The sequence below is a fragment of the Clupea harengus genome, chromosome 1 (genome assembly GCF_900700415.2).
Source record: "Clupea harengus chromosome 1, Ch_v2.0.2, whole genome shotgun sequence".
Lineage (NCBI taxonomy): Eukaryota > Metazoa > Chordata > Actinopteri > Clupeiformes > Clupeidae > Clupea > Clupea harengus.
Genome location: NC_045152.1, coordinates 17,448,127 through 17,462,765, shown reverse-complemented (window position 1 = coordinate 17,462,765; position 14,639 = coordinate 17,448,127). Strand labels below are relative to the sequence as shown.

The window sequence follows — 14,639 nt, the reverse complement described above, 5'->3', positions numbered from 1 at the left end:
TGGGGGGCTTATTGGCTCGCGCCACAGTGCCCCCCATGCATGCTTCCTTTTAACAAAGCCTGAGAATACTGGCTGGACTGGAGTAGAAATTGTGTCAATGGGTATGTATTAGATTGCAGATTCAAATTATATCACGTCTGTTTCATAGGTCTCTTTCATGCGCGACGTATTCATAAAACATGAGCTAACAGCGTGGCGGATGAAGAGCTGGGGCAAAAAAAGGACTCAGTCGTCAGTAGCGTGGCAGTGGTCGGCTATGCAGACAGATATTTCTCAAAGCAAAGCTATAAACTTTGTTGGGCAATGATTGGCCCTTCCATTGCTGCTAGTACGACAAATCTATTCAAACGCCATAAAAGGAAGCATCCGAAGGATCATGCCAAGAGTGTTTCGGTCAAGGTGGTACAACCAAACTCATCTGTATCTCACAAGGTCCCGAAACGTAAACAGTTCTCATTGACCAACAGATTAGGGCAGTCGGAAAAAATACAAAGCAGCAAAGGATGGAAAGAGGTGACTAAAACGGTCACATGCATCTCGATCTGGCTAAGGTAATGGTGCCGATCAAAGCTGTGGACAACATGGGATCTAAGACACTGAAGCACACTTACGTTATTTTATGGTTATTATGTTATTGATTGGCTGCCGATTACAACTTGAAGTTGAAATGGTGAAACAGTCTGTTTGTACATTTTTCTTAGAATGTTGATGTTTGAAATGGTCCGAATTCGAAATCTGCATTTATGTGTTTACATTATACTATGCCTTTTGTAGTTAACATTTTACTTATTTTTTAGTAATAAAGAAGTCCGTAGTCTGCTTTGAGTCTGGATATTCTAGACAGTATATTTTAAAATTGGGAAGACAGATCGCCTTTCAGATCGTGGATTGTAGTTGTGTGTGAAAAAGATCATGATAACATTTTCTGGGCCCAGACCACCCACCCACCCACCACTAACTCAGACTTTATTTGATATTAAATGCAACCTGGGCTTAAGGATGAGCCAGCGAACCAGACTGCCTCTCATCTATCGGCACTGGACTGAGGTCTATGTCTATGAGTGGGCTACGTCTGGTTTAAAAGTAAGTAAGTCTGGGTTTAGATTTGGAAGTGGTGAATCTGAGCTCATTTTAGAACAACAGGTTAGAGCAAAATGCATACTAACTTTTTTCTGATATGAATTTGACATGAGGCCCTTTCAGTTTGTTGTGTAAATTCTGTCTGAACCGGTGAGAGAAACAGAGGAATGTAAGTTGTGCAGCACACAGGTGGGAGAAGGATAATAGAGCCCTGTTGTAGCACAGGCCTGGCCCCGGGAGGAGGGGGAAGGGGCTGGTCTGCTCTGTTGTGGTCAGACTAAACATAAAGCTGAGGAGGGCTGGACATCTGCCTGGTTGTGCAGTGGGTCAGCACTTCCACCTGAGCCTCTGGCACGTGCTGCGTGTGGCACAGCAGACATGCACTCCAGATCACAGGGTTCATGAAGAGTTTCGAACCAGACCAGGGGAGAGAAATGATGAAATGGAGACCACTTTTTAAGATTTATATCCAATTACTATGAATCTGCACGATTCAAAGATGACCTCTGATACTTTGAACAACCATTAGGGATATGAGTATCCAGAGACATGGGTGTGATTTAGCTGGCCTCTGTTTCATATTAGCCTACAAGCGACCGAGCTAAGCATCATGAATGGATATTGTGCAAAACAGCACAGCATCAGGGCAGCAGCACCTGCACTGACTGTTCAGCAAGTCGTACCGTTGTAAAAAAAAAATTACGGTCTGCTATCCAAAGTACATTTCTATTCAGTCTGAGGGAAGGTATCTGGTTTGCACCCTGGTCATGTGGCTTTCCAAATAGCGATGGGCAGCTAGAACAGCCCTTTCAGATGGAGACTCAAGCGTCACCTGTCCACTCAGACACATTTTTTTTATTTGTCGCTATTTTACTGTAATGGTGTCTTGTGGGAACGGAAGCTAAATGGTAAAGTTAAATCGTTAATCTATCCCCTGGCAACCTAGTAACACTAACGATAATCTTCTGCCACAGCTCCAGTGGGAATTGGAACCACTGGATTAACATGTTCGAGAAGGGCAAGAGGGAGGGGAGACTTCACCCCTTTCATTCACTATATTGATATCAGAGTAAGCCCTTGCCCCATTGATGTTTCATTATTTCTCTCTGGATTGTTCAATGTCTATATGAAGCCATTCAACATAATTCCCAAGTGGTTGTGATTACATTGAACCCAAGGCTGCCTTTTATTGGTGAGCTGATTATGACAAATTAAACTGCTTCGGGCTATGCAGCAAATAGTGTTAGTGGGATGGCTTCCATGACATATGCTTTGATATTAACTTTATTGATTCTGGCGACCATATTTTCAGACACAATTTGAGTTGTTTAGAAGTTTTTTGTAAGGAGGTGATAAGGAACTCCAATGAATATGCCGCATAGATGACATCCACGATTTGTGAACCTCACCGAACTGATCAAAATGCCGATTTGTTTCGCTTGGCTGGGTGAGTGTTTTTGTAATAATAAAAAAAAAATGCATACCATTTTAGGTCAGGGCATGTGGAGCTGTGCCGCTGCTCACAGGGATGGCTGATCTGAGCTAAGATAAAGGACAAGGCATATGCAACAGTGAGTAGGGCACGTGATTTGAGTTGTAGTCCGTTTATGAAACAAAAGGAAATATTCTAAAAATTCGAAAGAATGCAAAATATAGCTACAAAATGTAAGTTAGTTCGTTCGTTTTTAGTCGATAACTAGTGCTCCGATAGGAACGCAACCAATAGGGGCGTAGGTTGTCACTATCCCTCCCTATATCTAGTCCTGCAACCGTACCTGAAACTTTGTAGTTTTCAGTGTTAGCATTTTAACACTTCCTGGTTCCAAAGAAAAAATCCCTTTTTTTGCGAAATCGCTAAAAGTAAGGTGTGAACAAAACAACGGTGGTAAAAAAACCTAGGCTAATTATTTTTATGGGTTAAAATGTAATTTTCAGTTGGTCTTTTGTAACTTACTTTTGTCTTGTTTTGGAAAAATAAAGATGTTCCTACCAATATTCTAAATCAGAAAAAAGGCTACATCGTGTCGCTTGCCTCAAGCATGTGTTTACTCAAGTCAATTTCATGGTTGTTGTGAGAAGACTTGTGATCCCTGGTCGTTAAAGCTAGCTATGGCAAGCTTCTGTTTACCTTGCAAAATTGGTGATGCATTAGCTAACGCTTGGCTCACGTGGTTGCGTTACAATGCGTTGATCCGTTATCGTTGACGGATCCCGATTCACTTTGAATGGGGTGATGCCATCCGTTGCCGAACTTAATTGTGGCTCCGTTGTGTTGCGTTGCGTTGCTTGTGGCGAAAGTTGAAAAATGTTCAACTTTGAGAGGCAACGCATGCGTCAGCCAATCAAATCACCTTTCATGCAAATACGACAGCACAGGCGCTAGCCAATCAGATCGCGGTTATGCTCACGTCTCAAGAAAAAAAAAGATGGCAGACCAAACTCCGTAGATGGTCGTATTTGTACCTGAGAGTTGTTCGTTTTACTTTTTTTTCTTAGATTTTCTAAAAGTTACCGAGAAATAGACACTGTACAATGTAAAAACCCTGTTGTAACTGAAAACTACGTCTGAGGGGATTTGCGAGGTGTCTGAGCCAGCTATCTAATGTTAGCATGCTACTACCCACAAGGTAAACAGCTCGCTAGCGGCGTGATTGATTTGTTGACCTGTCAATCTCACTATAATGTCTCCAATATCAACACAAGCCAGACTCGCCAGACTCCTCCTCCGTCATTCGTTGGATCAACACATTGCAACGCACACGTCTAAGTTAAGAATAAGTGACTTGCTTTGTAGTCCATACATTTTATCGCTGTTAGCAGATGTTTTAAAAAATATAATGGGTCAAATTTGTTTATCAGAATTGACTAGAGGACTCTCAAGCAGTTATTCAACCAACACGGGGATTACTTTGTAGTTTTTCCAAAACCCCATTCTCTCACAGGGTTTCCTTTAGCAAACCAGAACTGGCAAAAATGCTAATTCACAGCACACAAAATGACAACTGTCACTTGCACACTCTATAGCAGTGGTTCTCAAAGTGGGGGGCGCGAACACTCTCCAGGGGGGGCGCGATGTCACAGACGGAGAAAAAAAAAACGACCACCGACCTGTCACTGGTTAGTGAAAGCTCCCTAAGTGGCGAAATGCAAGGGGCTGGACTGACCCAAACAAATCACATACTGTTTTGCTCCTGATCCACCAATCAAAACGGAGTTTTATCATTTAGACGCGAGTTGCGCCTAAGCTTCCCAGTATAAAAAAAAAAAAACGCAGGCATTGGTAAGCGCTCACCCTGAGACGACACTCTGCAGAGTTTGTTCAATTTCTCTTGTTTCCTGTATCATTCAGATATTCATTGCTTTATAAACAGTCTTTTTAAAGACTCACTCCTTCCTTAGTAATACCTTACTGCACTTGCAGTAGGTCTATTCGTAGCCTATTCTAAGGAGTAATTTGCTCCACAGTCTTTTGGAAAAGCTCGTAGCCCCGAGAGCTAGCCTAGCTAGCTACCTTCTTCCAACTGCAGCTAGCCCTTTTCTCCTTAACACCTACCTTTACATTTTTTTTATCATCCACCGTGTTGCAACAAATAAAACACCAGCACTTGAATACTATTTTGTGCTGTCCCTGTCTACATTGTGTACAGTTCGTTTTGTTAGGAATCATTGCCTAGCACAGCCTTATCCTTATCCATTATTCGGTTCACAACCACACATACAAGAACACGACGTTGAAATTAGAACTTTATTAACTTCACACACACTGTATCAGCAAACAAACACAACTATGGACACGTTTCTGATTCGTAAAAGTCAGAAAGAGAAGCCTGTGGACTTCTTTAAACATGAACGTGATGGCCTCCAGCAACAACGAACCACCATCTCCAAGCAGTGTCTGGAAGCATCTTATGTAGTTGCTCATAGAATTGCTAAGCGTGGCAAACCCCATACAATTGCCGAAACACTGATTTTGCCGGCCGCGCAAGACGTGTAGAATAGGAGCTAAACTCAGCGCAATATCTATGTCAAATGACATTGTATCACGCCGAATATCAGAAATCAGTTTGGGTCCTATTTCAAAGACGACTACCGTTCATTCGCCTGAGTTCGGGATCCATTTCTCTGCTCAGCAGACGAGATGTCAATAGACATGAAAGAGCAGCTGAAGAGTGACAGTAGACTTAATCATCTCCCCTCTTTCGTCATTCTGGATAGCAATGATCAGCTTTGCGACATAGCCTTAAAAATGCTCCTCCTTTTCTCGTCGACATATTTGTGCGAGGCAGGCTTTTCAAGACTCACTGCGCTCAAAACTAAATACCGCAACCGCGCACAGATCGAGGATGACCTGAGAATATGTTTGTCAACAGTAATTCTGGATTGCCTCCACCAAACAAGTAAATAAGAAATAAGCAAATCAGCCCTGAGGATATGTTTGTCAAAAAGATTTGAGGACCTTTGCAGTGCAAAGCAGGCTCATGCCTCACATTGACAGACCTGTAGGATTTTTTTTGTAAAGATCACAAGAGGCCCATAATAATAACAGTATCCAAATGATAGCAATAATAACTAATTATTATTATGATAATAATAATACAATAATAATAATTGGTCGATAATCATTAATTATAATAATAATAATAACATAATGATGGTGATAATAAGGAATAGCCTACTAATAGGCCTACTATTACTGATAATAATAATAACAATAATAATAATAATAAATAGTTATAATAATTGTCTGTATGGGCCTAACAATAACAATAGCCTAACCTTGACATGTCAGGCCTATCAATAACAATATGCTATCTATCTATCTATCTATCTATATATGGTGGTGTAGTTGAGGGCGGTGGCGGCGGGCCGCGGGCAGCACGCTGGGGTGGAGGGGCCCCAACTACCCCTAACCAGCTTTGGGGGGGCCCAGCTTGCAAAAGTTTGAGAACCCCTGCTCTATAGAGATGCCAGATATTTCACTGAGGGTCTGAGATGAAGACAGATCTGCAGTTAAGGCATGTCTTCCTCTTTTGAAGGCAATATGACAGACCTGTTAGAAAGGCACAGCATGGTTTTGGCAGGAGAGTCTACAGCCCCAGTAGGCCGACACAAAAACACTCCTAGATCAGCTTGCAACCCTGTCATGGTTCTCCAAGCAGGCAACATCAAATAAAAGAGGAAGAGGTTTAACTGCCACAACCTCAGGCTGACTCACACTTGAATTTGACATTAGAAAATGGCTAAGGCAATGGCTGATGGTGTGGAAGGAATTTCCCAGGAGAAGAGGATTGTCTCTTGGGCAATCCCACATCTTTAGACGGTCCCCGATATGAAAGCCCAAAGGACTAAGCAGAGGAGAGCATGCTGAACAACTCACATGGGCCAAACCACAACACTGTCTTCTGCACAGAAAGTACATCATCTATAACCACAGTGAAACTTAAACCAACAACTGGTCAGGTACCCTGTTCTGCAACATACAATTCTTCAATGATACGGAGTTAATCAGTTAATGAACTGAATACATTTCTGTGACTGTACATTTTTTAAATACATTTTATGACTGCATGGGGATTGTGTATATTTTTTCCAACATCAGGGCTGTCTCTATGTTACATAATTGGAGGGTGATCAGCTGTAGAGCATAACAGAATCCTGGACTGTGTTGTTGGAGGCCAGGGCTCATGCTCCAGTGTTAGTTTTAGCAGCTGGCTGCCCATGTGTTTCTGTACGCATGTGACATCTGGTTAAAGTGAGTGTTTGAATGTAGGCAGAAAAGTACTGAGTGTGAATAAGGTGACAAAGTTCACGCCTAACATTTAAGCTCCCTCAGAAAAGCTATGTCTTCCAGGAGCTTACTAAGGCAATGGCAATGTGAATGTTACTTTCACTAAAGCAATCATCCAATATAGCCTGTCCTCAAAAGGAAGGTTTTAAGCTATATTAATGAAGCTAAAAGATGGAAAGAGAATAGAAGCATAAGGTTGGCTTACAGAACATGATTTCAACTGGATGAGCCCTTTTCAGGAACCCTTTCTGGCTTAATGCTAAAAAATGTTCCTCCAGTACTTTTGATCGATGGAACTCCTCACACAGCTTTACCAAAGGAGAAAACAAATCAATACGAGACGGAGACAGACTTGTAAAGTAAAAAAAATGATGATGCTGCAGCAGTGAGAAAAAGAAAAATACCAGCAACACCATCATCTCAAAGGAAGCAGATGTGTTAAGGACTGACATAAAACATGAACATGAACTAAACATTATGACTTCAGAAACCAATTCAGTAATTTTCTTTAATTTCACCTTGTCGATGTCTGGAAGTATAACTGGAATTGAAAACATGCTATTTATGTTACATGCTGAAAATTGCTGTTAGAAGGTGCTCTTGAGCCAAATCATTGTATGTTCAAACTATTAAAGTTATTCTATCTAGGTCTTCATCTTGCTTCGTTTACTTTACACCTCAGTTCTACTCAAAAATATAAGTGATCATCAGGGTCCAAGCAAAATGTGCAGAGCGCCCCAAGTGGCAAAAGGTTGAATGATTTGAAGCAGCTTTCCTGCTTGGACCCCTAATGAACCTACAAATGTAAATGTGAGAATTACATACTTTTTAAGGTATAGGCTATAAATCAATCAATCACCACTCATAATGGTATACTAGGCCCTATCGTTGACAATTCAGAACATTTTTCACATCCAGAAAGCTCGCTTATTCACTCATCATCTTCCTTCAGTGCAAACACTTACATATCATTTGTGAGCTTCTCTTCTTTGTTCCTTCATCAAATACTCAAAGCTATCGTCCTCCCTTCACAGCCAGTCAAAACAATGTCCTGTCGTGTTTGCTAGGCAGTTATTGTTGAAATGGCGCAAACCAAACAGTAATGTCCAGATGGGGGTCATGAAGGCTCTTCTCTGATTACAGACATGGTAAACCTGCTTCCCTTTCCCAGCCTCTGAAAGTGGAAATGACCTGACAATTCAAATGGTACCCCATCAGAAGGGGAGCCAATGGGGTCTATTTCCTACACATTACTGACACAGCTGACAGCTGAGTGGAAAATCTGCCTAAGGAATAGAGAGCCTATGGAAGTTTATAAAGAACCACTTTAGTGTATTATCGGCCATTCCCACATTCTACAAACAAATTGGGGTACACACAAAAAATTCTGTAAATACTTGACATCTTATTTAGGCTACAGTAAGTTACTAGTTGCATGGGATAGGCTGACGGTATTTCCATTTCTGCAAAACACTGAACTGTGAGTTCTACCAAGTATTGAGAACACCTCACTCAAGCCTCACTGAAAGGGCATCATTGGTAAAGCACCTTCATGCCAAATGTCACTAACAGAGAGAGGGGGAGAAACCCTGGAGCCACACACAACGACTAGCAACACCTAAAGAACTTTAATAATGCTACTAATAATAATGCCCCTTCAGACAGTGCATCATAACAGTGCTACAACATGACACCAAAGCTTCGGAGTCTGATTAGCTCTCTCTAAAAAAAAGTGACAATTGGCCTGTGCTGCTTACTACATGACAGTTGAGGTTATATATTCAAAATATGTTCATTTTTGTTTTATAATCGAAATTAGTTTGATGCCGATTCAGCTAAAGGAACAAAATGATGAATGAAACCTATTGATCAGTGTGATCAGTACATTGAAGGTCAACCCAGTCAGTGTAAATTCTCTTCGAGAAACAGGCTTCTATTTCACTCTCTGGTGCTGCTTGGGACTGATGATTTAAGAAGCACCTCTGCTTTTTCACTTCAATTACCGAAATGGGTTGATGCCCTATCTATGATTATTTGCTCTGACGAGTTGAGTTTAGGATGCACACACTTCGAATCGAGGGGATTACAAGGGTTTAGTGCAGAAACGTTTCTCCCTCTATAAGACACGAGCCGTTAGACAAATAATGTTGACAGACCACAAATATACCAACCGTGTAACTAACGTGCAAAGCGAGAAGGTAATGTTAGAATTCCCCAAAATAAACGAAGTTACCTCACGTTACGTCTACGAGATTCAAATCAAACATAGAAAGCTAAACTGCCAGTGCTATGACAAATTATTGTTATTCACCAACTGCATCTTATTTATCTAAACATGACTATCGCTAGCTAGCATGGCTACTGTTAGCTTGTGCTTTAACCACGTTTCCGCACAACAAAACGTCTGTACCCTTCAACATTTGGTATAATATCTATATTTTACTTAAATGGTCCCTATTAAAGGTTTGGTGGAATAACGTATCGCTTTAACCATTTTTAAATCCCAGTGCAGATGAGCTGGTTTGCAAACATGTTCCTTAGCGCGCTAGCGAGGAACAGGTCTACCAGGGCAACTTCAAACCGTGTGCTAAGATAACGTTGACTACGAGCCTTGTCAACTAACGTGAACTGGCAAGCAATATAGACTATCGTTTTACTGTTAAACCTGTTCTTTTAAACTATTATTATTTTCATTTTCACAGACACTTGATTGAATAATATGAATGGTGACTGGTGGTATAAGAGTATCAGAGAACGCAGAGAGCAAAGTCCTGGTAATATTGTAAGCCAAGTTTACTAGCTAACATTAGTTCCTAAGATTAAGGTAAGGGGCGGTTTCGGTTCCAGCTAACTGCAAGCTAGCAATCACAAACGTTACCTAACGTCTAAGTATTATCGAAGGGTTTGGCTTGCTCAGCTGCAGTGGGTGCTCTCCAAAACGAGTGGCTTTATGCGTTGCAGTCAGTGACAAGTGTGCTTCAACGCAGCACCAATAATACTGGCGATAGACTTGTATGTAATATTGTTTAATGTGCAATGCCCCGTGTTGGCTAGCTAGTAAAAGCACTGCAAGTAAGCTAATGTCAGGTATCAAAGTAGCTAACATTTAGAAACAGTGTAACGTTAGCTACATAACCTTACAGCTATCGTTAGCAAGCCATCGCCAATACTGAATTCTTACCTGTTAAACGCAACTTCACTGGTCCATTTCTCCTCGCCCCTTGATTAGACATGTCCTCTCACTTCACCTCTTGACTGGGACTCATACAATGTATTAAAATATTTTTGATATAACGTTAACGATTTTGTTGGTATCAGTTAACCGACAATAATAGAATCACGGTACTGCTGCCATCACTAGCTAGCTATTCTATCCTAGTTGGGTTAAGTTGTCATATACAACGCATTTGAAAAGTAGTAATAGCATACGGCAGACACCATTTGCAAAAATATATTGAAAACCGCGTCTATAAGCAAATCCAATTAATAGCGCCTAAGTGATAAATAACTTTCTTTTATCATCCTTGGGAATGGGCTCAAGTCAAGTATTTTGTGGAGCAACCGTGTAGTTGACTGGTGGTGATCTAGAATGCAGCGCTCCTGATGCGATCCAGCATATGCAGACAGTTTAGGGAGGCAGGGAAGGCTGATGTTGGTGACATCATCAGGCGAATTAAATCACAAGAGATTTGAGTGGCCCTGTAGATATATTCTTAGCATTTTCACATGGCTCGACATTTTTAATTGTTGGTACAAGCTGTTAATTGAAACATTAACATTCAGATTAATTTCTGACTCAGAGAATTGCAGCAATTTACCAAGAACTTTATTTACAGTATAGATCCAGATTATATACACTTCAGCCCACAGGTTTGGAGAGTCATAATCACACAAATAAAGGACAAACAGTAACAGGGTAGAAAGAGAAAGACAAACATTCAAAAGCTGAATGCACTCTGGTTTTCACTGATCTGAAACGCATAACCGTCTGTTGTAGCCTCTGGGGCAACACACTGATCCTCTTCCTCCTTTAAGGACAAATAAACAGACAAACTTGATTAGTACCATTGGTAAGACGACATGCAAGAGAAATGTGGAGACAGACACACACCTCTCCAGAGAAATATTTTTCAATGAGGTTGAGAGCAGCCTTGTAGACCAGCTCATTCTCATGAGACTGCAGGGCCTCAATCTTGTCCAGGCCACCGCATTCCTCGATCATCAGGCAGAGCTTGTCCGTTTCACCGATTTTCTCACCCGCCTGTTGGAAGACACACAGCTGCAGTGCTGCTACCAGAAACTAAAACAGACAAACCTTGAAGTCAAATGAACATGGAAATGACAAAACAAAATTACATACCAGGAAGATGTTGGTAATTGAATCAAGGACAACCAGGATTGTTTTGCTGTCTTTGGTGGAAAGCAGGTTCAACAGAGGTTCCAGTGCATCGGCTTGAACAAGGTACACAACTTGGTTTACAGTGCCTCCACTGGTCAGATTGGTTACAGCCCAGACAGCCTCCTTCTGAGTCTTGTAGTCACCCTAAGGTGGAATAAAAAGGAAGTAAATAAGGTCACTAATCTATACTTTCCAGGATTTAACAGTAGCCATTTTAAGCAACCTGTTCAGCCCTTTATGCAAAACTGGGTTACACACCCGTCGGAGGACTTCCACCAGGTAAGGCACCAGCCCTGAATCAATGACATCCTGAATCTGGCAGTCTTTGCCAGCGGTGATGTTGGACAGTGTCCAGGCAGCCTCCTTCTGGATGTTGTTCTTGGGGTGGCGCAACAGGGTAGGGAACAAACCCAGAATTCCAGCATTTAACACAGCCTGGGTCTGCTCATCCGTCCCAGTCACAATGTTTCCAACTGTGCGCAGAGCTGGAGTCTGCAGTGGAATTCAAATAAATACATTTAAAGTCATCATAAGAGTTAACAAAAATCTGTAGGATCCATGAGATTACATCGAATTAATGTGTGCTGTATTGCAAGTAGTATTATTCTACTACTTCCAACAGATGCAACAATGACAAGGGAATAAGTCCTTGTTGGTGAGATCATGTCTAGGGAAAAGGATGAAGGGATTTATTTTTTCTTTCTTCTAAAGTGTGTGTGGAGGGGGGGACACTTTGTGTTCAGCACTTGAAGAGTGCAACACTATCACCCATTGGCTAGTCATTTCTTGTGGAAAATGTTTTTATCAAAAAGGTATTAAGCCAGAGAAAAGTTAGGTAATGTATGGATGCTTTTCAAGGTTAAAATGCCCAGACAGAGTCCTCTTCCCAAATAGGAAACACATCATTGCAAAACCACTGTTCTAAATCTGGAAGGGGCTTTACATCAACCCTACTCATAACAATGAAAGGTCATATTCATACCACAACAGAAAGCTCTCCGCAGCCAAGCAGCTGTACCAGGCGAGGCACCAGGCCAGTCCCTACCACCACCTCAATCCGCTCATTGGGACCATCCGTTAGGTAGGACACGGCCCAGCAGGTGTCTGCCAGCACCTCCTTGTCATCATGATGCAGCAGGCGGATAATGGTGGGTAGCATCTGCTGCACCGCAGGGAGAGGTGGCGCTGGGTTCTTGTTGCGACACAGGTTGGACAAGGTCCAGGTCACATTCCTCAGATAACCAGACTGGAAGTGAAGAAAGGATTCAAGTATGATCATGCAGAACAAGGCACTTATAGATGGGTGTAACTACACCATCTAGTGGCTACAGGAAACAACTCAAATTCATGCCTGAACATATGGATCACTGTTGGACTAGTTTCATTAAAACAGATATTAGACAACTTAAAAAAATAGGTTCTGATGAATTTTCACCCACTGAGGAACACTTAATTTCACTTACTGAGAAAACACTGAGCTCAGGCACAGCCAAAAGACTAAGCAATGGATCCACTGCACCGTGCTTGATGACCATATCTCTGTAAGAAGAACCATCGCCTAAAATAGAAAGACACAACAGAATAGACTATTTATTGAGCAACTAAACAGAAACTTGGGAGATCCTAAATGATTAGTCCTTGAAACATACCTGCAATATTGCCAAGAGCCCAGACTGCTTGCTCACTGATATGGGGGTGAGGGGATGTGATGAGGTTGACAAATGCAGGGATGGCTCCTGATTCTACCACAGCACGGGTCTGATCAGATGTTCCTGAGGCAATGTTGGTTAGGGCCCAGGCTGCCTCAAACTGGATTGGGGGATTGTCAGCCAGGCCCAAGAAGCAAACAAATTTGGGAATCAGACCAGACTTGATGATCTGGTCAATTGGAGGATGCCTCTCTCTTGAGAGCAGCTTCCTGTGTTGATTAAGTAGACACATTCAAAGAGAGGTTAGAGACAGCCTACTATTAACATCCGTTGAAATCTTAATTTCAGTATTTTGCATTCATAACCCCACCTTGCTGCCTGAGTGGCTTGCAACTGAGAGTCCAAATTGTTAGTGCTCACACCCTCCATAATTTGCTCGACTGTCCACTGCTGACTCGCCTTAGGAAAAATACAATACATTGCAAATTAAGTCCTGTGCATTAAATCAAACATGCTTGCGATAATCTATCGATGAAAAAGATAACCAGTGTAACTACAACACTAACCTGGGAATTCTGACTTTTCTCCTGAAGTGGAGATGTGGCCTCGTCGGGAAAGGTGCTGACATTTCTCCTTTTGAAAATCTGATCGTCTTTCTTTGCCTTGCGCAGCTCCACATTACTTTCAATTCTCCTGCGCCTCATCTCCTGCATGAAACGCAAAACCAACGTGGCTTCAAGTTGACTTTACATTTAATCATGAATAAATATTAAACGGTTAACTTTAGAAAACGGTATTCTAGCCAATTGACGCAAACTTACAGTTGAATCCTTCCCCTTGTTTTTGAACTTGGTTAGGCGTTCAAGACCACCATTCTCGTTGTTTGCCGACATTTTTACAAGTTGAGTTTGAGGTAGACCTGTACACTAACAAATGAAAGAATAGAAAAAAAGACGTTAGTTTGGTAAAAAATAAATACAAATAAACACGCCAACCGAATCTTTAAAAGTAGTAACTAGCCAACATGACATTCCACATGCTCTTCGATACGTTAGCGTGCTGCCAAAAGCTGTCAAGCCAAGTAACTTAAATTAGCCAGGAAAGCATAACGAAGGATACACAACTAACTTTTGAAATAAATAAAAGAAAAAAGCCACAAACAGCGAAAACGTGCAAATATGGAAATCATCACACCTAAATCGCCTGTATGTGACCAGGAATCATCTCTGGACTTACCTTCTCTTTCTGGGGAAAAATGTTGATGTGTGACCTGAAGTTGCTACAGACCTTTAAATTCGCGGCGCTAAGGTCTCTGATTGGCCTGTTTGAGCAAAAGCATCTTACCATTGGACTGTTCAAAAAATTCACAGGGAAGTCTCGGAGAATCCGAAGAATGCAAATTACCCATTATCGCGAGAGTTGCTAACAACATTCACAACAAGAGAACATGATCACAAAATACGTATCTACTTGATCATCTTTTATTATTTTTTTAATCAAAATGTATTCCGATAAAATGATTGAAAACATTTCAACAAATTATTTTTCTACAATCGTAAAAGGGCTTTCATCGAAATGGCTACACCATAGATATTAGAATCCCTGGTATTCCAGCCATGGGCGAAATCTGTGCATGCAATTTGAACATTCCTCATAGGTAAGTAGACTTCCTTCCTCAGTTTCACAAAAATTAGCATGGTTCAACCCTTATACAATAGAAATA

General features: G+C 41.4%; 2 protein-coding genes across 3 annotated transcripts in view; both read right to left on the bottom strand.

Annotated features, from left to right (window-relative positions):
* Positions 1–10,583, bottom strand: part of smurf2 (SMAD specific E3 ubiquitin protein ligase 2) — a 44,574-nt gene extending 33,991 nt beyond the window's left edge. The window contains exon 1 of one of the 2 annotated variants that reach the window (XM_031569099.2): positions 10,050–10,583. In XM_031569099.2, the coding sequence (XP_031424959.1) occupies positions 10,050–10,101 (52 nt within the window). In that variant the 5' untranslated portion in view covers positions 10,102–10,583. The other variant, XM_031569109.1, reaches the window with a different exon arrangement.
* Positions 10,584–10,677: 94 nt separating this feature from the next.
* On the bottom strand, positions 10,678–14,242 carry LOC105891896 (importin subunit alpha-1-like). Its single transcript, XM_012818086.3, has 11 exons — positions 14,153–14,242; positions 13,738–13,842; positions 13,483–13,623; positions 13,287–13,375; positions 12,917–13,185; positions 12,731–12,825; positions 12,250–12,513; positions 11,526–11,759; positions 11,229–11,411; positions 10,980–11,129; positions 10,678–10,896 (listed from the first exon to the last, which is right to left on the bottom strand). Exons 2-11 carry the CDS (start codon positions 13,807–13,809, stop codon positions 10,807–10,809), a joined length of 1,587 nt encoding a protein of 528 aa, XP_012673540.1. The 5' UTR covers positions 13,810–13,842; positions 14,153–14,242; the 3' UTR covers positions 10,678–10,806.
* Positions 14,243–14,639: the final 397 nt, after the last annotated feature.